At 36.1% G+C, this 27,077-nt stretch overlaps 1 protein-coding gene and 1 long non-coding RNA gene across 2 annotated transcripts; one reads left to right on the top strand and one right to left on the bottom strand.

Annotated features, from left to right (window-relative positions):
* Window positions 1–15,601: 15,601 nt before the first annotated feature.
* Window positions 15,602–25,692, bottom strand: LOC106784056. Its single transcript, XR_001381377.1, has 2 exons — window positions 25,606–25,692; window positions 15,602–19,024 (listed from the first exon to the last, which is right to left on the bottom strand). It is a non-coding gene; the product is annotated as an uncharacterized LOC106784056 (long non-coding RNA).
* On the top strand, window positions 15,857–26,350 carry LOC106784055. The gene is made up of 4 exons (XM_014743166.1): window positions 15,857–15,937; window positions 25,359–25,471; window positions 25,566–25,896; window positions 26,051–26,350. The coding sequence occupies exons 1-4, from the start codon at window positions 15,905–15,907 to the stop codon at window positions 26,249–26,251; spliced, it is 678 nt and encodes a 225-aa protein (XP_014598652.1). The 5' UTR covers window positions 15,857–15,904; the 3' UTR covers window positions 26,252–26,350.
* Window positions 26,351–27,077: the final 727 nt, after the last annotated feature.

Raw genomic sequence — 27,077 nt, 5'->3', positions numbered from 1 at the left:
AGAAAGAAAGGAACGGGCGGGTGGTGTAGCAGTAGTATTCAGAAAGAACTTCATCGGACGTTATCGGTGACCGTGTGCCGGAAGGTGGTGCAATAAATCATGGGGGCACAACGTCCCGAAGTGAAAATTATCGGAACGGGAGATTAGAGTAGCGAGCTTTCGCAGCTGCGACGAGACGCCGTGAGCAAACCCAAGAGAATTTGTGTGTGTGTGTTTATCTGTGAGAATGAGATAGGTGAATGGAATTGGAGGCTGTGCGATTCCTTGCGGTCCAGCCGTTTTCCGTGTTCCTGATTCGTCGGTTCCTACGTTGTGCTTGTTGGTTACTGTTGCTTTTGCTTTTGCTGCTGCTGCTGTTTCTGCTGGCTCTGGTTTTGCTTGCTTTATATAAGCGTCGCTCGTAATGGCGGGGTTCTCGCGTTCGATAAGATTCGTGCCGCTTCTTTTACTGTTAAATGCGATTATATCGATGTAATCGTTAAAGGAGTGCATTACGCTAGCTCGATTACACGCTAATTTGCTGCTACTGCCGCAAAACGTTTGCTCGTTTTTTTTTCTTTCGTCATTTCCTCTTGTAGAAGAGTAGTTGAGTATGGGGTTGGGGGGGGAAGGGAGGGAGGGGTCTAATAAGGAGTAGAGGTAATACATCAAGATTAGTCTTAGTTATTATTTCTCAAACTAACCAACACCACCACCACCACCACCACCATTACCTCCCACGTAAACTTTTCAACGTAAAAGACCAAAAATAAAAGGGGGGGGGATAGAGTTGAGAAAAGAGTTGGAAGATGGATTTTACGATAGAGTACGTGGAATAAGAGAGTGGTAGAGAACATTAATTCTAAAGAAAAATTCTTCAAGAGATCTGACAAGTACGACGTCGTATTATATACCTAACTTTGCCTATGGAAAGCGAGAAGAACGTTACTACCTAGCTAGATTTTATAAGCTTCGTAATTTGCATGTATAAATTGCGGATCTGTGAGGCGCCAGGCGCCTCTTACTAGCATACCTCTCTCTCTCTCTCACTTTCCCCCTCTTTCTCACTCTTTGACACCGTTCTATAAATTATTTTTAATATACGACAAGAGCTTGCAGCTGACATTCTTGATGAAATATAAAAAAAGAAAGTTTAAACAGTTCTTCTGGCATGACGGGTTTAAACATAGGAGAAATATTTTCCGATAAGTAATTGGACTTTAAGTCATATCAAATCAAGAATGGATGTCTTCCTTGATATAAACATTTCATTAGCGAGATTCATAATCGGGCGTAAAAAAAGAGAGAGATAGAGAGATAGAGAGAGAGAGAGAGAGAGACGCGTGAACTTTTTACATGCGACGTTGTAGTTAATTACTTGAAAAAGAAAAAAGTAAAATATATACGACGAATAAGAAAAAAAAAAGAAACTATCGAGATTACCATCTGACACAACACTTTTATGCTTTTTGAACGCCATACGAAGACCATTACTTATTCGTAATGGGATTAAGGGCAAGGTGGTGCAATAATCCGTGGCTTACTCACAGAGGGACAAACGAGAAGAGATATAAATGAAAAAAAAAAAAAAAAGAAACGACAGACAGAAAGAAGAACAGAGAAAGAGTTGGGAGGAAGGGGGAAGACGTTTCTCTCGCTTTCGGCGTCATCGAATGATAAAACAGTGGCCTCCTTCGGGGGAAGGGGAAGAAAAAAAAAATCAAAGTCGCTCGACGTATTTATTATTTTTTTTGTTCTTTTTTTTTCTTTTTTTCTTTTTCTGATACGGCACGTTAAACCATGAAATTGTATGTAATTTAATTGCTTTTCCCCTATATCTTTCTTGAAGAGAATACGTAATCGGACTTGACAGCGATTTCGCTTTTGAAATTAAACGTAAGACCTGTAACTTATTAGCTTCTCTCGGATTTTTCTTTTATTTTTTTTTTTATAAAATTTACGTATCGTTTCGAAACGGCCTCATAAAAATACGTTCTCTCTCTCTCTCTCTCTCTCTCTCTCTCTCTCTGTCTCTCTCTCTCTCTGTCTTGTTTTTTTTCTTCTAATAAGAGACACTTAAGAAATGAAAATGTATTGAATTCTTCGAATCGAGTTGTACGAAGTAAGAAGGAAAAGTCATTGAATGAACAGGCGGGGGCCGGCCTCTGCATCCAAAGTAACTATCGACCATTGTGACTCTATCGACATGACTTACGTACCCCACATGCCTATAACTATTGCCAACAACAAGGGCGGCTCGTGTACACGTACGTACATACGATCGCAAATAGACTTCTGGCCATTATTATTATCATCGTAGTTGGTTGGTGTGTCGTACGACCATGGGAGAATTGCGGATAAACATGCATCTCTATTTTCCCCTCTCCCTTTTCCCTTACACTCCTCCTCCTCCTCCTTCTCCTCCTCCTCCTCCTCCTCCTCCTCCTCCTCCTACTTCGCTTATCCGTCTTCTCTTTCTCTTTCTCTTCCTTCTTCCTCTCGAGCCAAGATCGCCATCGAGATCGATTTATCTCGAGAGACGTCGGTAGATCGCCAACTCGATTATTCTTGCCAACAATATCTCACGCCTCCGAACTATTCAAGAATCCTACTTCTGGCAGCCACTGTACTTCTCTTACTCTCTCTCTCTCTCTCTCTCTCTCTCTCTTTCTTTCTTTCTTTTTCTCTTGTTACTCTTAACATACGATTCAGAGTTCTTGTTCCCAAGAAATAGAGAGAGAGAGAGAGAGAGAGAGAGAGAGAGAGAGATCGTAGACCAGGGACTTGGACCAACGATGAATCATAGAAACGTAGGCTACCACCGCACGACTGATTTTCCTTTACTACAATTTTATTTCACCTCTTACTTTAAAGCGATCGGTCTCGTTGAAAAGATACCTCGAGATTGCGGAATATACATTTACTTTATGTTAGATATAGACCTTTTGAGATGCTTATGTTAGACAGGATAATATTCGTTTACTTTTAATGTTCTATTAAACTCTACCGAAAGGGCAATGCTTTCCATTAACGATTCAATTTATGTTAATACTAGTAACTTTACTCTAAGGGAGGGTTTAAATTGTCCATTATATTATACCTTACACCATTGAGAATATACTTAAGTTATACTCGTGCTCTTTAAATTCGATATTTATCGATATTTCTAATTTACATAAATGTCGTATACAGTAGTAATGTTGGAGCTTTCACTCTATCGTAAGAGGTAGGGTCCGATCGGAAGGGGATTATCAATATTGTTGCTTGTTGATAAATCTCTACAAAAAAAAAAAGAAAAAAATGAATTATAAATATAACTGCGAGTCACGTTTTGCGATAAATCATATTATATGTATGTTAAATGTAATATATCGTATAAGCTGATTGATAATGTCAGTATTTTGATAGGAACTTAAAAGTGGATCGTGATAATGATAATAATAAAAAAAAAAGAAAGAAATATTTTTAGAAGATAACTCGAAGAATTCAAAATGCTTCTACGTATTTCGAGCCGCTTCGAACGTCGATGTGTTTTTTATAGTGATGCAAATGAAGAGGTGTTCCCCATCGACGGGTTAAAAAAAAAATCTCTCTTTCCCGTGAGAATTTTGTGGTGAAGTTATTGTGCGTTGCCACTGTTTGTTCGGTGACACCGATGTTGCAACTCGATAAACCTTTGCTCGGAAATGTGTTAGATATATAACGTTTTCAAGAAAGTACGGGAATTCGAAAGCTCGTCATTTGCTCGCGTATCATTTTAACGAAAGAAATATAGATAATAATTTACGAGTTTTTGTTTTTTACTTTCTTTTTTTTTATACCTCCAGTCAACAGTCGTAGGAAACAAAACGAAATAGTTTTACCGTTTTACAACAGAACAATTGTTCTCTCCCCTTGTACGTCGTTAAATTTTCTCTAACATTAAGGGAAAAAAGAAACGATAATTCAATTTGATGGCATTTATCGTTACTACTTGGCGTGACATAAAATAGCGTATTGGAATATTGTAGGGAAAGTTTATCGCGAAATGCTCGCACTCAAACGTCGATTTGTCTCGTACATCGAACAATAAAGTTTTCTACTTCGTAACAGCAATGCGTGAACGTTACGAATGGTACGATAAACATGTGTGTAAGGGCTTATGACTTCCGTGGAATTTAAGGGGGCAGATCTTTTACATTACATTACATTACATTACATTTCGTTTTCGTTTCCTATTTTATTTGTATTTTTTTTTTGTTTTTTTTTTTTTTTGTTTCTATTTATTTACTTTTTCTCCTATCGTTGTAAAATATCATTTTCTTCGTGATCGAGAGCAACACGAGTAGTATATCATCGATAATATTCCAACAGAAACTTTTACATCCTGGTGCATGCGTGCGTGCGTGCGTGATTTTCATACTTAAAGACTGGTCGAATAGCCCGTAGGAAAGACCATTGGTGTCGATGCCGATGTCGTTATTAAAGAATATAAATCGTAAATAAGGTGCGTTGACAGTTTCGCCTTCTCCTACGTTGTAACATCAACGCTTAGTGGTGTGTGGCAACACCCATGTAAAATAGGTAAATGCGAATAAACGACGTGGAGAATGTGTCACCCGTTTGTACTATTATATCGAAAGAAAATTTATGCGAGTAAGAAACGAGCAAAAAGAAAAATAAATAAAAATAAAGAGAAAGAGAAAGAGAGAGAGAGAGAGAGAGAGAGAGAGAGAGAGAGAGAAAGAAAGATAGTCCAATGCCGGATACGTGGGAAATAAATTGCACGAATTTTCTATCGTTTTTATCGAAATAAAATATTCTTACTAGTTTCTTCTTTTTTTTTTTTTTATTCCTTTATAACCTTTTTTCTTAATACCTAGTAAAACATTTTAACAACAAAGTCGTTAATTTACTTACACGCGTTCGTTATTTTAATTATACACATATTTTTCCCCGATCGGTTGATAAAGTAGATTCCTTTCTATAATGTTACGTCAAAATGTTTGATTTGTTTTTTTGTATTTTTCTTCTATCTCTCTCTTTCTCTTGTTACTTCTTCCTCGGGACTATCATCCATTTAGAATAGCCGAGCGTTGCTGGTGGCCGAGTTTCGCGTGTCGTTATCCTTGAATCCGGATTTAACGGCTGCATTTATGCTAATACAACGGGCGTCGCTAAGGTGTGTGCACACGCGAACCGAGTGCAGGCTCGTGTTCTTTTACCTTGTGTCTGTGCATGTTTTCGTTGACTTTTATTTCGTTGGACCACCATGAACTAATGACCGACGTGATAAGCCCTCGAGGCTTCTCTCTTACGAAAAATTATCTTCTATCTCTCTTTATTTTATAGTATCTTGTCTTGTTTTTATTTCCTTTTTACTTTTTTTTTCTTTTTTATTTTTTCTTTCCGTTTTATTCACAATCCTGCATATAAGAAAGGTCGAAACGGATCGATGCTTTTCCATATCTCTTCTCATTTATAAAGATTGATTCTCACCATAGTGAATAGAATTTTTATCGTAGTTTATCCATAGATTAATTAATGACTCGTTACGGCAGTCATCATCATCATAATCGTTGACGCAACTCAACTGCAAATCGTCTTGTGGTATCGTGACAAGGAAAAATAAGAAGAAGAAGAGGATGAAGATGAAGAAGAAAAACATACAAAATAAAATTCATTACGTAGCATAATTCCGTTACGTAAATCTTTTCGATGTGTGTCCTCTCTCTACGGTGTTAGTTAATTGAAATAATGAAAAGAAATTATTGGTAATAAGCTATTAAAAAAAAAAAAAACGTTGAAAGAATTTGTCTTTTTCTCTTTCTTATACGGTTACGTAACGTACTATATTATTTTCGATGAAAATACTTATGTATTGCTATCTTAAATCCCAAAATATCAAAATATTTCTTTATAATATATATATATATCTGTTAACACGTTAAATTCCAAGCAAGTTTGACGTGTTTTGGTCGTAGAGCCGACGATTGTTAAGATTAAATATAAAACACGTCATAGTAATGCCGGTCACCGCTGACTTCCTCAGCGCCACAGATAAAGTTAGGTGTCGGTCACTAACACCCCCGTGGCACTCAACCTGGTTAATTAGTAATAAACAAGCTTGTCCAATTAATTTTGGTGTGCGTCTCGACGAAATTTAAAAGGTTTTTTTTTCCTCTGTTGTCGTTGAAATCTTGTTTTGTTTTGTTTCTTTTTCTATTTTTTGTCAAATTTAAACACGATTTTTTACGAGTAATTTTGTCGCGATAAAATATACAGATATTAATTATCTTTACCAAGTTAAAAGATATCAACGCGATTATCCACGTTTTCTCATTCTTGTTTTTGATTTACGACGATCGTGCTCGTACGAACTTATAAAAATCGTTTTTGGCAAATGGCCGCTAGTGAGTAAATCATTTTGAAAATTTATACTTAACCTTGGAAATACATTCTTATATGCATGAAGAATTAATAAATGTTGCGAATGTAATAGCGATTGATTATAATATATAAATACTGTGATACGAAATAGAAATAATATTTTTGTCAAATTTTCTTCTTTACTTTTTATTATTTTTTTTTTTTGTTTTTTTTTTTTTTTTTTTTTGTTAACTCGTCACGCGTTATTAAATCCACGTAAGTCGTATATTCGTAAGTACACGAGGGACAAGGCAAAGTGCCGAAAAAACATTTACAAGACTGTAAATATGTCCGAGTGCGGTTTCCTGCATGACCATTTTGGTCGAAGCTTAGCATTTAAGCGCGCGGGTGTGTTTGCGCGCCGCGTTTTACATCGTTCCGCGGTTTAGTGATTTATTAACTTAACGCTAAATCACGAATTCTATAATTTCCTCGGTGCGCGAGAGAAGGGCCTCCTCTTACGTTGACCGTGAAAGAATTTAATGCGTCCATTTACCTTGATTCGAAAAAAAAAAAGAAAAAAAAAACAAAAAACGAAGAAGAGAAAACACGAGAGTCAGCGATGAAATTGCACTAACGTTTTGGAACTTGCAAAGATAAGTAACGTTTAACGTGAGTACACGTTTAGGAAGATCATAAATAATGCGTTATTATCTTTAAGATGAAATGGGTTATTAAATGTCGTAACTTGAAAATTATGGTTTTATGATCTCTCTTCTCCCGGTTGAAATTTGTATCGATAATAAAGCTTCGAAAGCCCAATTTGCTTCGTGAAATAATATCGCGTGGGATTGGCAAAACGAAACTAATAAATTATTCACGATAATCGATCGTTACATTATTGCGTTTAATTCCAAGATAGATCGTGGTAATAAAAAAACACGCGTCGTAAGTCGTGGTTGATTTTTCTTTTGTTTTTTATTTTTTCCCAACCGAAGGGTAATAAAAGAATCTAGTATGATCTTAAAAAGAAAGAAAAAGAAATATAATAGGAAAGTATAGTACGAGCGTAAATGCAAAGCTTGTAATAAAAGTAAAATAAATTCGTATGGTTTAAATGTCCTTCGGCTGGTAACTCAATCCGCTTAAATCTATTCCCATCGTACGATTGGTTGAGAGATCATTTTATGCGAACGGGTGCGGAGTTATCTACCGCGAGTAGGCCGTAACGATGACTTTTGCAAGTTGATAGGTAAACGGTGTTTACCCCTCCCCCCCTTCCTCCACCCCGCCACAACCATTTCTCTCTAGACGATTTCTCTAATCATCGTGAAATTTTATTCCCCCGTCACAGATAGATAGAATAAGAAAACGTTTGTGTGGAATATTGACGTTTCGAAATGTTCGATATGTAATATAAAAGTAGATAGGAATGTTTGTTTCTAAATAACAAAAAAAAAAACAAAAAGTGAAAGATCCATTCATCGAGAGTCTATGAAAAGCGGATAGAAAATAATCATCGAACTATAACTCGACCTGATTTCTTCGAACAATTAATGTAAGAACATTATACGAGCCATTGTCTTGTTGTAATCATTATCATTTGGTACGTCAGTATGTAGGCATCCGCTACCTAGATTTCTCGCGCCTCATGGCGCCGCATATATCGCTATAATGAAGGTAATTCATTCGCTTTTATTCACCGTGTCATTTTCGTAGGAGTAAGACATTAACGTTCTTGTTGGGAGCCTTCCAAAGAAGCACGTACAACGTGAACGTAGGCGGGCTCTCTTGCATGTCACCCTTCTTCGATCTTTCCTTTTTTTCTTTTTCTTTCTTTTTCTTTCTTTCATTATTTTTTCTTTCCCCTTCTCATCGATGTCACCAAATTTACATTTGAAATTTTCCCATCTGATTGAATTCCTACGTTATTAACGAGTTGAGACTTTTTTTTTTTTTTTTTTATTTGTCTATTATTAAAACGCGTAGTATCGTAGTAGCCAATACCCGTGCGACAATATTAACTCGTTGTTGCAATCGAGTTTCATTCAACTAATTTCTACGTTTGCGTGTCACACGTACGATATTCACTTATAATTTTTTACCTCTTATCGCATCTACATAAACGTCATTAATGTTTTTAACTTATTTATTCGTACTTGTTTTTTTTTTACGAATAAATTTGTCCATAAGATAAAAATATTACCTATAATGTTTTTTTTTTTTTTTCCATTTAAAATAAGAACGATCGTTTCCATACCACGTGTTATCCCTCTTTCGAAAATGTCACATATGTACGTATATTATTATTAGATATCATAAAATTATTAACCATGGACTACTTTCGTATTTCGGGATGGGGAGGGACGGAAGTAGAGAAGGAATTAAAATTCAAAGAAATTTATTATCGAACGAAAAACAACGTTTCAATCGTATTGAACGTGTATATTTTTAATCAAAGATGTGAATGTCGTCTAGCAAAACTAAAAACAGTAACTATAAAGAAACGAGAATTTCAGGTTTTTCTTTAGACTAAATAAAAAAAAAAATATATATATATATATATATAAAAGATAGGAAGAAAAATAAGACAAAAAAAAAAAAGGGGGGTTGAGGGAAGGGGGAAAAATAAGAAAAAAAAAATAAGGAAAAACATCAAGAATTGCTTAATACATAATAAATATGGAGCATCGTCCTTTGTCGGTGCCGCTTTAATTGGTGTCTGGTTTTGGAACCAGTCTTCTTCACTTTTTACCGATACCACCAGCTAGCACAGCTCAGACTTCACAAGGAGAGAGAGAGGATCATTCATAAACGATGCCATGAATGGAGGAACTTCGTTACCACCACCACCATCACCATCACCACCACCCTAAACGTTTATTCATTTCCTTTTTTTCCTTTCGAATTATAAACGATTAAAAAATTCGAACAGTCGGTTAACGCTAATAAATACGTTCTTCAAATGTTTACGGGAATCCGGTTTCTCTTTTTCAAGGCCGTGTTTTATAGGTACGTTCGATCGAACTTCGATTTTAAAAGAAATCATCTCTTCCAGATCTACTTTCGAAAAAAAAAAAAAAATGATTATCTGCCGATAAAACTTTCGATGCTAATCTGACGAAACGACTCGGCGTAATAGTACGAGAGTTTCTTTTTCTTATCTCCTCGTCTCTCCGTGTGTATGTTAAAAATATCGAAATGAAAAAAAAAAAATAAAAAGAAAAAAACAAACTCAACGGTAATATTAGGAATATTCTCGATATTCTTAATATTAGAGATAGACAACGAACAAAAATATAATAAGAGTTCCGTAAAAAGAAAAAATATATAAGTAATTTATGAAATATTAAATAGTAAAAAAAAATATGTATATATATAGAATTTTTCTTCTCATTATCACCGTGATTATCATTAAGAAAATAAGTCAAGCTTTTACTTACTCTTTCTTGTAATTATCGGACTTATCCAATGTACTCAAAGCAATCCCTTTGATATACATATCCTAGGCGTATATTCGTAATAACAATAATTTATAAAGTTTAATTCTCTATCGGAATAGAGATTAAAAAAAAAAAAAATCAGAAGGGTAGCGGTGGCGTGGTTTGCACATGCGAATATGTAACTTCTTATAAATAAAACGTTCACGCACATGGATCTCGTCTAATAATAAAGAGAAAGAAAAGAACAGTTGCGGAAGAGTAGTAAGAAATAGAAGTAGAAGTAGAAGAAGAAGAAGAAGAAGAAGTTACGTTGATAATGGGACAACTTCTTTCATACTCGTCCCCGAGAGGAGTATATCCAGGTGTTACGATATAATTTACAAGAGGGAGAGTAATGTTACTCTCTATACGGTAAGCCTTTCCTTCGTGTTTTCTCCGGCACTTATGCTAGGCCCTCAGGCCAGTGTAATTCGAATGAGAAAGACAGAGATAGAAAGAGAGAAAAAGATAGAGAAAGAAAGAGAGAGAGAGAGAGAGAGAGAGAGAGAGAGAGAGAGAGAGAGCTTTATATTTGCCGCGAATCAGGTTCGGCCTCGTCTTTTATGCCGAACCTCGAGCTCGCGCATTTATCACCATTTCATGCAAATCTCCCCAAGAGTCAAGCCGAATTAAGTTAAAGAGGAAAGAAGAGAGTGTTATATACGGTAAATCAAGAGAGAACCGTTTCTTATTTCTCCGTTTGTAACCTCGAAGGATGTCAGATTTATGTATATCGTAAAATTGGATTACGTTTACGTGTTAGTGGTGGGATCGACATTTATTACAGTTTAAATGTGTACAAGAGAGAGAGAAAATATGAAAAATTAGTTAACTATATGACGATAGGGTTACATTGTTGTAAAGAAAATGTTATTCGCAACGATATAGCCATGTGCACGGAATGTTTCTACAGATTATCCTATAAAAAAAAAAAAACAAACAAAAAAAACGAACGATAATAAAATAATGACGTAGGGGTATATGGGTTGAGAAGGCGCCAGTATATCTGAAATAACTCATGCAATTGTCTCTTTGTTAAGTTTTATCAAGATTTTCCAGGCGCCACTGGATGAGTATATATATATATTTGTAATAAGTATAATATACGTGTATTTGTGACTCATAGAAACAAAGTCCGATTCGTGTCGAAATACAAACGGACTATAAAATCATGCGAATACTTACGATTTATTGATACCTATAATCTAGGTATTCGTATACCTTAGTATTTCCCTTAAGTTTAATCATTCGCTATTTCTTCACGATTGAGATTCACAGAATCACCACGAATCATCGTTGAAATATCATCCTGACATTTTATTATTCGATTCGATCGTAATCGATCAAAAGATATTTTACTCGCACAATTAAGATATCCTACATTGTTCCTACGTACGAATTAAATAAAAATAACGAAGTATATTCGATTTAATCGCGTTCTACAATTTTAATTCCTTTATTTCTATCGTTATTATTTCCCTCATTCATTTTATTTCGTTTAATCGTATTGATAATTGATCGCGATTAAAAAAAAAATTATTATTTCTTTTTAATTTCTTCAAGAGAGTAATATCGATATCTATTAACGCATCGAGAATTACGCTTGATCGAGTCAGAATAACTAGGTAATTACTTTAACTCGCACGTATACCAAGGTAACTGTGAAGCCGTAAACGCATGACCGCTAAAATCTTTTTCAAAGTGCGTGCCGCCAAAGAAATTGGAGCAAAAGAAAAAAATTAATTGAAAATAATTAAGAGAGAGAAGAAAAAAAAAAAAAAAGAAAAGAAATAATAGATATGGTTTATTCCTTCATTAAGAATTTGTTAGACTACTTTATAGTGTCATAATTATTAAACAGCTAAGAATCAAATCTACCTTTTAATAGATAATCTCGGGCCATTATACATACTTCATTTATATGATATACTTTAAGAAGATTAACATGTCTCGCTAATTTTCATTCTAGAAATTTACTGCTACTATACCACGATTACGATTTAAATTAAATAAAGCGTGGATAAATTTCTCCAACGAGTTTTTTTCATCGATCCTCGTGTTCGATCGAACGAAAAAAAATATATGAAATATATAAACGAAATCTAATATTATATTATTTCTATTAATATCTTATTGTTAGAATCAATAAATGATTGATCTTTTAAAATTCAATAGATCTTCACCAAATAAATTCCTATCCTCTGATGATACGTCTATTACACTACTTAATACTTAGTATAATATCTTAGTATAATATTGACGATAACATCGCGATAAAAAATACGTTTCTAGGAATGAAAAAAGATGTCTGTCTAGTTATTTTGTAAAAAATGTATAATTATCGTCAAAATCGTGATAAGATTTGCCGGCTATGTTTGTCTATTAGATCAACCTAGTATGATTTCTTTTTTTCTTCTTCCTCTCACTCACTCATTCTTTCTTTCTTATTCCTCAAATGTTATCATCGAATTCCTTGACGGAACGATGATTCATTGGCAATGCCACCAATAGATATACCTTCCACCGTTACGCGGGATAATCCAAAATTATATTCCTAATCCGCTTACGATTACGCGGGAGCCGGCTTTTATCGATTTTCTGCGCCGCCTACCTGGTACGATCGAATATAGTATAGTATACCCTGTTCACTAGCCTATTCCGTGGTGTTCGAACACCCACGGAAAAAGATCAGGAAGAATGATTCACGACGATGATCTCGATCGTCGAAGCAAACGACATTCACGTACGATTCGTCTGAAAAAAAAAAGAAAAAAGGAAAAAACACATTCGTCATTGGATTCTCTCAGAAAAGCGTTTAGAGTTCAAATAGAGAAAAAAACCTTTATGGTTGTTTTCTTTTATCAATTTTTTTTTATATATATCTTTTCAATCAAATAATAATGTTCTCTAATGTGAAATTTACGATCGTTAATCGGATATAATAATTAATCAATGTGTATTAATTTATCGCGAATTCCCCCCCTCACCCCCTTTCAAAGATATTTAAAAAAAAAAAGAAAGAAAGAGAATAAAAAACATTTTGTATTTCGTTGATCTCTCGTAAAACTGACGCATAGATTTTTATTGTTGTACCCAGAGGGGGGAAGGGAGGAAAGGGGGAGAAATAATTTCAATCGAACCACCCATCACATGTATTTCGCTTTTTCCACGTGCATTAAAGTACGAGACGACACTTATAATGGTACATTCACCGTAAGAGTAAGAAAACGCACATAACACCACACATCTCGTCCATTACAGTACGTGAGAAGGCGTGTTTTCACAGCGCGTGAGAGGCGTCTCGACTTCGGGACGGACCAATCGATGATTTCTCGAGAGTCATTAACTCATATAACGAATGATACTGGATCCCCCGGCGTGCAACGTTCGATACCCGCCATGCTGGGTGCTATCGTCGTCGTATAGTCTATCTACTAACTTGCATTTAAGCAAATAGAATCCTTAAACGAAACTCTTGCTTCCTTACTTGCTTCGGATTACTTGTCTCGACTACTTTACTATGAAACAACCACGTGAAACAAAAAAAAAAGCTAATTGTAAGTAAGTAAGTAAGTGTAAGTTAGTAAGTTAGTAAGTATATGATACATTCGGTGAAAGTGGTAGGATACGCTTTGGTATTTCTTCTTATTATTTTTCTCATGTGGACAATAATTTTAATAATGCTATTTTTTTTGGGGAAAGAAAGAATAATAATAGAAAAGAAAAAAGAAAGAAAGATATAATAATAATGATAATAACATGATCGTTTGATAATTTCTCTCAAATCGATGAACAACGATGCAATATGTAAACTTAAGAGATAATGTGATAAATGATTCCAATAAAATGACGCGACAAAATTCGAATGAAAAGCTTGCTTAAAGGGGAATTCTCACTCTCTCTCTCTCTCTCTTTCTTTGGTAGGTCAGTAATACTACACCGGATCGTTAGATGACGAGACGTAATTATTACTCTTCGAAAATACACGTGGCAAGGGGGTAGAAGGAGAGGGGGAAGAAAAAGAGGAAAAGACGTTTGACACTTCATCGATAAGATATCTCGAGAATGGCAAGAGAACTGCCGGCCGATCGTCATCGTGGAGTTCTCGATGACGAAATTTGACGCGCCTCTTCTTTCTCTCCCTTTTGCTTTCTTTTTTTTTTTTTTTCTTTTTTGTTTTCTTTCATACTCAAATAGCCGGCGCTTCTCCCCTGCCGATCGATTGCATTTTTATCGGCAAAACTTTAAATGCCAATCCAGTCGAACTCGATTCGTCGAGGTGCTCGTGTCGAGTAATATCATTATTTTAATTTATTTTTTTTCCTTCGGTTGTATATTGTATGACGATCTTTACGAATTCGGGGTAAATAAAACGCGAGTGAATGATTTTTCGTTAAAACTATGTCAAATTGAAAGAAATCGATTAAACGTGGAAAATATTCAAATTGTTTCGAAAGCTTTTTAAACCAAAGATACATATAGTTACTTACAATTTTACTTTCTATCTAACAAAAGTACGTTCTTTTTTTTTGTGTTATTAACCATTGCAGTTCCTTGTTCTTGTTCTTCTTCTTCTTCTTCTTCTCTTCTGCACGAAAACGAATTTATGCTAACGAGTGTGTGGTGTGTTGGTGGAGGAGCCTGAAGAATGACGAGGTATTTTAACGTTTCGCACGCACGCTGATCCATCCGTCTGTTAGCTTTTAAAAAGTAAAGAAAAAAGAAAAGGATAAAAGAAAGAAATCGTCTCTCTCTTTCTCTCTTTCTCTTTACGTCTGTCATTCCTCCCCGTTGGTTCGTACAAAAGGTGGGAAAAAATTCACGTCTGAATCTCGTAAGTGCATGGGCATGCAACGGGGCATGCAACGGGGCACGCAACGGGTCATGCAACTTTGCGCGGGTGGTGGCGGAATAGAAAAATTCGTTTAAAGATTAGAACGGATTTTTATATTTATCTTCTATAAAAAACGATGTTTATTTTATTTTATTTTATTTTATTTTATTATTTCTTTTATTTTCCTATATAAGAAATACGGAAATATCTTTTTCATAGTTTTGCCAATCCTTTCAAGAAACATCGTCGTCGTCGTCGTCGTCGTCGTCGTCTCTTCGACGACAGATATTCTATAGTAAGACGATAATTTACGATCGTGTACATTTGACTTTTATTCACTGGCATCTTTTTCATTGTACCTCACCGCCGCGCGTGCAAGTATTTAGATTGCTATCGATATAACCGATGTAAAGTCCGATTTATGTACATGTCGTCGTCGTGATATCGAAGATTGTCGCGCGAGTTCAACATTTACATATTCATTTTCCAATTGCGATCCAAACAACCAACGCAATTCGTTCCTTTACATAGAATGTGTGTATGTGTGTCTCTCTCTCTCTCTCACTCTCTTTATCTTCTTTGGATGTCCTCATAGGTTTATAACAATTATTGTTTAACGAGGTAACGATATTCTATTTTCTGTTCTTTATCGATTCGATTACGATTCCAAAAGCAACAACCGCAAGAATCGTATATTATCGAATTATCAATGGTGATTTTTCTCGAAACGAATAATCCAGATTTGCCACGAAATAATTTCTACTCTAAAAAGGTGTCAAAAATTATTATTAGGATGAACCAAAAGTTCGTGCGTTTATTATGTTGAAACTTTACTTTGACAAATTTACTTTGAAAATATTCATTTTAAAATTCACGATCTTTTGTGTTTCACCCTAATAATATTAATATATTATAATATATCATATGCACATATATTATATAAATAATCGATTCGAGCTATCGTTATCATCGTTTATTTGTTCACCTTACGTAAGATAAAAAAGATTGTTTTTTTTTTTAGATCGGTGGTGCGGTGGTGGTAGCCATGTCACCCAATCAACCAAACGGCGGACCACAAGAAATCGAAGTGGAGGAGCCAGGAGAAACGGATTATCGGCCGCCGGGCATCATCGTATTTCTAACCGAGTGAAATCGCAAGAAAAACAAGATCACAATTTGATAATAACAATCGAGGATCGATACGTGAATTCGATCCAACAGCTTGGAACCTACGGCCTCCCCGCTGGCCTGGCCAGCTACTATGCGAATTGAAGCTCTCAGCGCCCTCGTCGCGGTAAGAAGTCTCTACTTTATTATTATGATTATTTTTTCTTTTCTTTCTCATTATCTTTTTATCTATATCGATCGTATTAACGATAAAATATTTCTCGAGTTATTGAGAATTATATATAGAAATGGAACGAATTCCAACGAGGCTTCTAATCACGTTTACAAATCATTTCGTGATATATATATCTAGACCGTTATTTAAACAAAATGATATATTTAATATCGCGTAAATTAATTATTAAAAGTAATCGGTGGTGGCCGCAAGCAATCTTCTATTATTATCTATCCCTATCACTTCTGTAAATCGAGTAGGTTACGTCGGTGTTTTAATGAAACAATAAACGCCTCGTGCACGCCCCTTAACGTGACTATTGTATAGGATATACCTAACAGGTAAGCACATTGAACGAAACAATAATTACAATATCCAGGCCGGATATAATGAGCATAAATTACCGCCCGTTGAGAGTATTATTAGCATATTATCGAGCTGTCTTACACGATTACTTCTCGCCGGCGTTGCGTTACGTTGCGTTGTATTGAATTGCGTTGCGTCAGGGTTGCAAACGTTTTAAACGAATTTACATGAATAGAACTATAAGTGCTTACTTTTCAAGAGCTTATATAGTTTCTTTCTTCATACGAATACACGCGCGCAGCAAACACACGATGAACCTTTTGGTCCCTGTCATGAACGCACCGATAAACTTTCGAAATTATGGTTTCGATACGACGACTATCTTTGGTCCTCTTTCTCTTTCATTTTATTTTTCTTTTTTATCTTCTCTTTCACTAGAGCTCGCGTATACGATTTTTCTTTCTTTATATCTTTCCTCTCCACGCGGTTGGGTGTCGTCCTCATCACATTTTCTCAAAGTCGACTTTTTGAAGTTAGTTAGCTCCGACTCCCGACGAGCACCTCGTAGTAATCTCGTATGAGACACCTGCCACGAGTTTCTCTCCAACTCAAAATATTTTCCCCACGAAACTTCTCTCGAGATAATGTAGCTTTGATCTTTCTCAAGCATCCAGGTCGTAGTAGCTCAAGGATGTGTACTCGCAAGTACATAAATTTAATACTTTGGATGCAAGACTTAACAATTACGGAGGCACGATGTTAAAGAAATATTTATTTTTATTATATCCTTTTGTTTTCAAGTTTTCTAATCTTAAACCGATTTTTGTCGTCTTTCGAATAAACTCCAATACGAAACAACGAACTAGACCTTGATTTTGATCAAACGGAACGAACAATAGAAATGTCTATTGTAATCTCAAAAAAGGAGAATTGATCGCTGATCGAGAAAGTACGGATTACAATTTGCAAAATGAACGTCTTACAAATCAGGAAAGAAAGTAGCTTAAACTAACGGTTTGTTTAGAAACAATATCGATACCGATCTAAATCTATCTATTTCGATTTATCATCGAGTAAATTGGGAAAAAATTCTATGTTGGGACGTATGGAATTAAACGTAAGGAAAAAAAGAGATCCTGTATAAAGAAGTATATGCGAGATTCACACTGTTGGCGATCTTAGTATAAAAAATGAACAGGTATCCTTATCGTCACTCGTATAAGGTACTTGATGTTATCTATGTTATATTAAATGCTAACGTATAGATGTAAAAGATCGGTAGTATTAGTAGCCGGGGACGCATTTGCGTATAGCAAACGATATTGATAAACGACGATCATCGTCGTCTCGATGGTGCGCGCATGGATAATTTAATAATGGCAGATTAGCTGACACCCGTGGCTGCTATATATATATATATGTAGGTATCTACCAAGTTGCACCTATGAACGAGCGAATAAGGTGAACGGTAGAACGGCATTAGCATGCTAATCGTTCTCTCGGCACCAATATTTTCCAATAAATAATCTCCTTAACGCGATTTCGAACGATCGAATCCGACCTGTTTTTCCGCATCCTTTCTGGTACAAACTTACGAGACGATAATTCCCGAGAAATTGTCCCATCCGACGATCGACAATTGCTCTTTAAATCATCCACGCGTTTCCTGGAAAATTCTTCTTTTCTGCGTGGTTGAAGAACCGAACCGAACCTAATAGGCAAACGTGCAACAGCACCAGCAGGATGTAGCGCAGCAGCTGTAAAATGTGATCCCGTTTTTCGAGATGAGAGAGATCGTAGGAGCGATATTGCATTCCGATACCGAAACTAGTCGCGAAACGATACCACTAGATCTTTCACGATTATTCCCTACGAACGTACGAAAATTTTCAATTCGTATATATATATATAAATGGATCGACGAGAAAGATCTACGATAGTCGATAAGAATCTTACCATTCGTGTTTACCTTCAACGACGTATTCCGTTTCCATGATTTATTCCATATTTTCTAGCAAAGCTTTGCCACTATATCGATTTCAAAAGCACCGTAGTGTACGAGTATATCCTAACCCATCTATCGTGTCTCTACCCACGCGAACTCTCCGCGATCCTTGATGATAGCTGTATAAACGAATCTCGGAATCGTTTTGTCGTGTTTGACGTTTCTTCTTATTTTTCTTCTTGATTCAAGAACGTATGACAAATAATATCTAACGAAATTTGTTACGGATAATACAAAGTTTGATCAAATTTAACCTAATAATAATAAAAAAAAAATATTCAAATATCGATTAAAGTAAATTTGAACATATAAAGTATATTAAAGAAAAAAGTTGAAATAATTCGCGAATACGTATTATCTGCGATAAACGTAAAAGGTATTGGCAGATAATGACATGTTAACCGGTAATTTCCATTGCGGTTTGCCATTTGTGTTAGTCGCGTTGTCTTTCGCCCATTATCGTCGGTAGTCGTTCGCTTACCTTATGGTAAGTTAAAGTTAAAGTTAAGCCATACTTGTAAAGATTTCACAGGATCGTTTGTACTCAGCTGCATTTGCATAAGGTTCGATCTCTCTCTCTCCCTCTCTCTCTCTCCACTCTAGCTCTTTTTCTTCTTCTTACATGTATGCTTCTAGAGAATCCAGAAAGGTTTTTAGCCACGAAAGGAGATATTGCCGAATGGACGCCCTTCTCCTATTATCACGGTTGCTCATCGTAGTCATGGAGCCTGTAATTTAAAACAATTCAAAAATAATATATTACAAATCATAGTTGGCTATACATAACACAAAGGGAGGTGGATCCATGTTGTTCGCACACTTGAACCCTTCTTCCTAACGTTCGAATGATTTACTATATCGTGGGTGGATGTTGCCTTTGGGCTTTGATCCTTACGAAGGGATTTTCGCTTTGAGAGATTCGCGATAGAAAAGGATCCATGAAACGTACCTCGAAATACGAGCTCGTAGATCATTCGAAATATTTTTTCCAAAGCATTTGCTCTTTGTATTTTCTTTTACGCGATTATTATCCGATACCTTTCGAATGGTCTAAGAAACGAAACTACTCTTTCATACCTGAGGGGTGACTCATGTTAAAACACGTGAAATAACACACAACGCTACTTAAAGGGTCATTGGAAGCTATGTTAAATAATTGTCGAGAGAAAACTTTCTGCTAACTTTAACGTACGACAAATTATTGACCAATCGAAGTAGACCTTTGTTCGTTATTAAAAACGCCAAGTTCTAAAATAACAGTCGGTAATAAAAAATATAATTACTGTACGTAAAATATTTTATTTTTAATTCAAATGCATATGTATTATTACAGAGTGCACGCGTAGACGAAAATAAATAAATAAATAAAAAAGAAAAAAAAAAAGAAAACAGAAAAGAAAACCATTTTAATAAGATGCAACACGTGTGTTTGTCGAAAAAAAAAAAAAAAAACAAAAAAAAAAGAAAAGAAAAGAAAAAGAGAACGGAAAAAGAAATCTGTTTAAAATCTTCCCACACGATGTTAATTTCAATCAAGTTCTCTCATTAAAGTCTCTCGCGTACAAGAATATCTAGCAAGTGCAGTATAGTCGACACACGGCGTGGAATTTATGGTCGACAACTCGTTCCCTGCGTATTCTCGACCGATTTCGGTCTGATCTCTTCTCCTTTTCTCGTTGTGTGTCGTTCCACACGTTCTAGTAACGACATTCGGCCGTTCGTAAAGTCTCACGCGGAGCGTAACGAGCCTGTCCACGGGACGTCATTAATTTCTCGCCTGAAGGAATAGAAAAGGAAAGAGAAAAAAAAAGCAAAAAAGGAAAAAAGAAAAAGAAAGAAAGAAAAGAAGGTCCTGTTCGTGGTGGTCACGCGTGCGTACATAATAAGACTAGAGAAAGATATAGTAAAAATCGAATGCTTAGATAAAGATAGGGATGAAGAACAAGAAAGAAAGAAAGAAAGAAAGAAAGAGAAAGAGATACATACAAACACATAGAAACAGCAGAGGACAGATACACGCTGCTAGCTCGGTTCTCTATAAGCCCCGCGTGCGTACGATTTACGCATGAAACGGCAAGGCGACTAACCAAATATTTATACACGTCAATCATAACACACGGCGAAGCGTTCGCTGTCTAAACAGCCCGCGGGTTTCTCAAGGGATGGTGGGGTTAGAAAGAGAAAGAAAAAAGTTACACACTGGTAGAGGGCCCGGTCATCTCGTCGTGCGAGCCACTCGGTAGCGTTCATTGTGCTGGAGCAACAGCACAACGTTCGAGGACCTTTCATTTCTCCTTACTATCTCTAACAGGCACTCGATAGTTGCCGTTTGTTATGGGGTTCTATACTGTGTTTGCTTTTCCACGAGGAAAAATCCTCCTTGTCTCGAAGGCTCTCGTGCGTAGCTATTCGAAGCACGAGAAAAAAGAAAAAGAGAGAGAAAGAGAGAAAACGGAGTTATATCCTTACAACAGGTTCCAACGTTTCTCATTCCCAAGACAGGACCTTCTCCGTTCCGACGCGTGCGACGCGTGCCAATCCAAAAAGGCACGCGATACGATCTCGATCTAATATTATATATATATATATTATATAATATATATATACACACTCTCCTTCTAACGAGACTTATATAATCTTCAAATACGTTCATCAATATTATAATATTAACTATGTAAACTAACTCTCTACGAGAACATTTTAAAACTATGTTCTCTAAACGATCGCATACACGCACGTATATAGGTGTATTCTTGACTTTTGGTTAAAAAAAAAAAAAAAAAAAAAAAAAAAAAAAAAAAAAAAAAAAAAAAAGAAAGATAAAGAGATTCTTGACAAATATTTCGAATGAGAATTGGTTAAATATAATAGCAAAACGATGGGGAAACTCAAGAGTGTCCTCTTTATTCCTTCCCACAATGGCAAAAAGACGGTGTTGAAATCACCTTTGGCACTTTGCAATAAGTCGACGAGCACCTGGTCCTCCCTATAATTTATACAATGGTTATGCTAATGATACCGAAACGTTGTGCATGCATCGACAACTGCCGGACAAATACACGCGTTGCTCATCCTAGCTAGCACGGGTTGTTTATCTTGTAAACTTTGATTGAATTATTGTCAAGACAAAGATCAATAATACCTGTCCATCTTTCGGCATTTTGTTTGGATTTTAATTTGGTATAGATTACCATTCGAAACGTCCAAAAAATAAGTTTTAAACGATCACAATGATTAGCTGTTAAATATCACGTTGTGGATAAATTTCTCGTACGAAAAAAATCATGCATGATTCGTAGAAAAACTTTAAAGATGGTCAGAATTGGTGAATCTCTCTACTTATGTTCCGTTAGATTCTTACGTTGTTAAGTGCGTCGTTAAGTTTGATTTACAACGGACCCACGAGCTCTTGCTTGTTAATAATAATTACACCGAAATTCGTCGGAGGAATGTCGCTCCGAGTTATGCCATGCCAGAGATTGCATTATTACGGTGTCCAATATAAAGAGAGATATACGTATTTATATATACATGTACACGCATTTATACGTGTTACCCTGCCAACCTAGTCTACCTGCTACTAACGTACAACGGCATAGTTTCTTAACACAAAAACGGTAACTAGCGGAGAGTAATAAATTATTACTTCGTGCTTGTCCAATCGTACTATCGGTTTGGTGAACACGCGAAAAATTCTTAACCAATAACAGAAGAGAATGCTTTCCAGGCACTAGTAGTTGTTCTCCTAACAACATCCGTTCCGATGGCGTTGTAGAATTGTGAGTTTATCGCTAATGTTGTCGTAATATTTCGATCGAATTTCAATTAAATTTTATAGATCTAATATGGTTGTTGTATCGTTAATAAATTAATCACATTTTTTTTCTTTCCCTAAATTATGTTTCTTGTCAAGACGTTAAATTTAAAATTTAGACGCGATATTAAATAAGTAAATAAAATGACAATTTACTATAGTTAACGATTTTCTCGGTTAATTAGGTAGGTTAATTTAGAAAGTGAACGTCAACGTTTCTTATTCTCTCCTTGTAATATTTCTAACGAACTAAAATAAACGAAAGGTAACATCATCATCATCATCATCATCATCATCATCATTGGTTCAACGCACAAAACTCCTAAGATTTGAACGTATTCGTATCTAATAAACGTTAATAAAATGCAATGACGTGCAAGGCGTCGATCAGATAAATCGAGATCAATGCACCGAAATACACTGTTCGGACGGATCCCACACGCCTTGCAGCACGTAAAAGAGATCGGATGGCATGGAGAAACATAAATACGTCCGGCGATAAGCAGCGGCCTTTTCGATACGAGTCCCGGTTCTCTGAATGTTATCGGTTCACCCTATATGTAGGTATGTATCTGAAACGCAATGAAGCCGAGCACATTCCAGGACTCGTGAGATACGAGCTTGAGACTGGTCCTAGATGCCAGAACCCGAGACTACTGTGCGGTCCTGGCTAACATTATGGTCCCCTAATTACACTACAAATTATTTTCACGGCGAGCACGTCATAAAGTATTTTTTTTTTTTCAAGCGAACCCAAGTGATAATACCCTTTTATAAAAGTAAAACATTCTATCGATCGAAAAAAAACAATAATTACTAACAATTGTATATAGAAATAAAATGTGTTTCTGTAACGTTGAATCTCGTCGGGCCTGATACGTTAACCATAAAAAAATCAAAGTTTGGAATTCTCCTAAACTCTATCAGCGTCTATCAGGAAATTACGAGCTACGTAATCGGCAATATTTTTCTTTCACAATCAGTGCGTGAATTCTGGCCGTAGAACGCTACTCTTAAAAGCCAAAACGAGTTTGCAATCCAGATGCCGTACGTTACGTTTACCTTCGTACACTCGACACATCGCGACTGTAAATCTTTATCCGCAGGATTGATAATAATCGGGGAGGAGGTCATGGAGAATTGTTGGACCGTCATTAGTTAAAATTGCTGGACGATCGGCGGCCTGTTGGTGCGTGTATCACGAACGATGAAATGAATGCTCGCTCGTGTTAACCAAAGCCTCGTATCTTGGGATGATGTATCGCAAAAAAAAAAAAGAAGAATTAAGGGGAAAGAAAGAAAGAAAGAAAGAAAGGAAAAAAAAAAAAAAAGAAACAAACAAACAACCAATAGATCGATCCCGTTTTTCGACGAACACATCCGGAGCAGGCAGACGTATATTACCGACATCGAACTGGAATGAAACGTCGTTGATAGCTTAATTAGCATAATCTCGAATTAAATAGTCTCGAAAACGACGACACTTGAACAGATTGATCAGACAATATAACGATTCGGATCGAAGGATTCGAGAAATGCGTTAAGAAAATCGTATATATAATATAAAGAGATCTCTAAATATTTCCTTTCATTTCAACGTCGAATAAATTCCGAAAGACATTACCCCTTTCTCTCTTTCTCTTTCTTTTTCTCTCTCTCTCTCTTTTTCTTTCATGTTCTGGAGAAGTAATTAAGGATAAATGTCGTCGTTGGAAATCGTTTGGCATGGACAGGCTCGCGAGATACAGTCATATAAGTATCGATTAAAATCGCAGCTATGGCAGTCGAAGAGAGAACTCTTTCGCTCGTTCCAATGATGCAAGAATCCGATAAGGATCCCAGAACTCGATGTGTGGCCGTTGCCGCCGCCTGCGTGAATATCCATTTAATCTGTACGCGACTTCTTTTACCTCCTCCTCATCCTCCTCCTCCTCTTCCTCCTACTCCTCCTCCTTGGTAAGTTCTTCGTACGGGAGGCGCCAGTTAGTTAACCGTTCACCCCCCAAAGAACGATGGCTCAATTAAGCTTCTACAGGAACGGTTATCTCTTGTTGTACCATTTCTATAAATCTTGGAAGGATGCGACACCACGATCCCCAAGTCACCGCGTTTCTTTTCTCTTTCAACTAACACGCGGCTCGAGTTTCAAAGCGAGTACTCTCTCTTTCTTCTAATTACACCAATGACGGCTCTAACTTCCCTTCTTGTAACTCGATAGACAGTTATTACATTCGTTCTTACGATGGAAAGCTGTTGGTTTGGTTCAATCCTTCCTTGTTAATGGTGCTATTTATATCATCTACTTACATTTATGTATTTACGTGTACCTAATAATTATAAATTTATAAATGTAATTGTTTTCTATCTACAAATACAATAGTTGAGATTATACTCGCGTGTGTAATTAAAATATATAACAAATATTATATTAATTCGTATTATATATTACATTAGATTGATTTATATGTTTATATTTTATTGTTATCCCTGCGTTGAAATTATAAAGTTTTCAATTAATAATACCAAGCGTACAAGAAAGGTAATCATCTTAATAATATCTCCTTCATCGTATACTTTCTCATAATGTTTCGCTACATTTCAAGTATGTTAAAAATAATAAGAGTATTGTAAGTACGTACGTGCACGCGCACAAAATATCGTCCAACCTATTATCCGTAGTAATTATCGCCCAAGGCGTAATTCATTTTACACTACACGCATTGAACCTTCACAATGATGAAAAAAGAGTAGTATCCCCTACCGTGATGGTGCACAAAATCGAACAACCACTGCCAGTTTCTGGTTACAGAGTTACGTAGCGCAATTAAATCGAAAGTATACAAGAGAAAGAGGGAAAAGGTGTAGAGAGAAGAAGAGTAGAAAGGGACAGACATTCGTGGATGAAGAATGCCGTGGCTTTGCCGTAAGGCCTGTTTTGCATAAAAATTATAAGCCGAATTAATGTTTTCACCTTCGTAAGCTCATACATGTACCGTATGGACGATGCGTGACTAACATCGTGCTTTATTACACACTTTCGCATTTAATCTCCTTGTAGATACTTTCTCACGCTTGTTCTTTACCCGACATGTTAAAAACAATAATCAATATGAATATACGACGACTATCATGGTTGCTGCGAACTCCTTTAAAATATCAATTGAAAAATAAAGAAAATAATTATTTATAAAATAAAATATATTAGAGACGATGAAAATGTTCACGCGATATTATCTTTCTACTCGTAGGTGGTTTGGCTGACCGCAGTCCTGTGCCCGCGGCTTGCTGCCGCCAACCTCACTTTACCCTTCTCCTCTCGTAAATCCAGAGAGCATCCCTTCAGAGGACATATCTCTCGCTGGTTAGTATAGATCACTAAGTTCTTATCATTTGCTTATTAATTATTAATAAATCATTGAATATATCATACGACCTGTACGTAACACAACTTTCAGGACAGTGCCACTGGAAGACCCGAACAAGCGGATGACGTACCGAGAGATGCAGATGGTTCTACGCCAGGAGGGAGGCGAAGATGGCCTCGCAGTCGACTGTTGTCCAACGATAGAGGAAATGGTCGAGCCCGTTGGCGGCCGAAATCGGCAAGACATGTATGTTGAGCTCTATCGAGACGGCGAAAATGCCCAGAGGTTCTTCGAATACTCCTGCAGGCCAGACGTCCTCGATAAGCCCTGCAGGTTCGTTGACCGGAAGCTTAGTAACCAGTCGAGATGCGTACAGAAATTCTCATACACCTACGCCATCGTCGAGAATCCTGGAACGAAGGTACAGAAAATAATCTATAACGAATGTTATTTTATTTTTCGTTAGAAAGAAATTTCAATTAAGTCGTTAAATTAATCTATACATTTAAATATGCAATTATAAATATATTTGCACATACACGTGTGTACAATCAAAATGGTTGAATTTTGTTTAGGGAGGCTCCGAAGAACACAGGAGGCATCATCACAGGGAACACAGATTTCCAACGTTTCCTGGGAACACAGTTAGCGGGTCAACGTGGACGTTGGACTACATCAGGGTAAGGAGCGGCTGCAGCTGCGAGATCATGCCAAAGCCCAAAAAGAAGAAACCCATGGCGACAAAGGCAAAGAAAGCGAAGAGTAAACTACGCTAGCAAAGAGATCAAGATTCAGACTTTGAGACGTGAGACTCGAACTCGTGTTTGGTCGAACTGCAAAATGAAACAAAAAAAAAGGTTACCAGTGGTCGGTTCGCTGATCGCAGAATACAAAAAAAGAGACGTTTTAACACGAGTAACGCCATATTTTCGATGTTATTCCGTTTATATATATATATATATAGATATATATACGCATAACATCGTACTTCGTTTAATAATTTCGTATTCGCTTAACCATTGCATATTTATTGATATAGTAATTTACATTGAAATATCGAGAAAGAACTCGATTCGTATCTCCCCTGCGACCATAAACGAAAAGTGAATTCAACGTAACGACATCGAATGCGTGTTACAATCGAGATACGTTTCCCTAACTCGATACATCGTCTACTTAATTTAATATTTTTAATCGTGAGAACGATTATTCTATTTCCTTTTTTCTCTTCTTTTCTTTTTTATTTTTTTTTTTATTTTATTTGAACCACACAAATTTATATTATGTATATTTTCTATGTGCATATTATAAAATTGTATCTAGTTTTAGAAAAATTAATCATAAGAAAAAGAAATACGATTAGTTGTAAAATCTAAGCTACTTGTGTTTCATAGATCTGGGCGCTTCCCGTTTTAATTTCTCATTTCTTTTTTTTTTTTTTCATTCAATAATTCGAGAAGAGCCAAAACGTAGTTTCTTTAAAACACACACTCACACTTATTTAATTTTCTACAATTATAATATTTAATTATAGTTGTTACTCTTCGATAAGGTGTTGTTTGGAGAGATGAAATGGTATAGGAAGCGAAGTGTTAACTTTGC

This window comes from Polistes canadensis, unplaced genomic scaffold (assembly GCF_001313835.1).
Source record: "Polistes canadensis isolate GaletaPanama2010 unplaced genomic scaffold, ASM131383v1 scaffold_29, whole genome shotgun sequence".
In the NCBI taxonomy this organism is placed as follows: Eukaryota; Metazoa; Arthropoda; class Insecta; order Hymenoptera; family Vespidae; genus Polistes; species Polistes canadensis.
The sequence above is the reverse complement of the archived record's forward strand: the minus strand, read 5'-3'. Positions and strand labels throughout refer to the sequence as shown.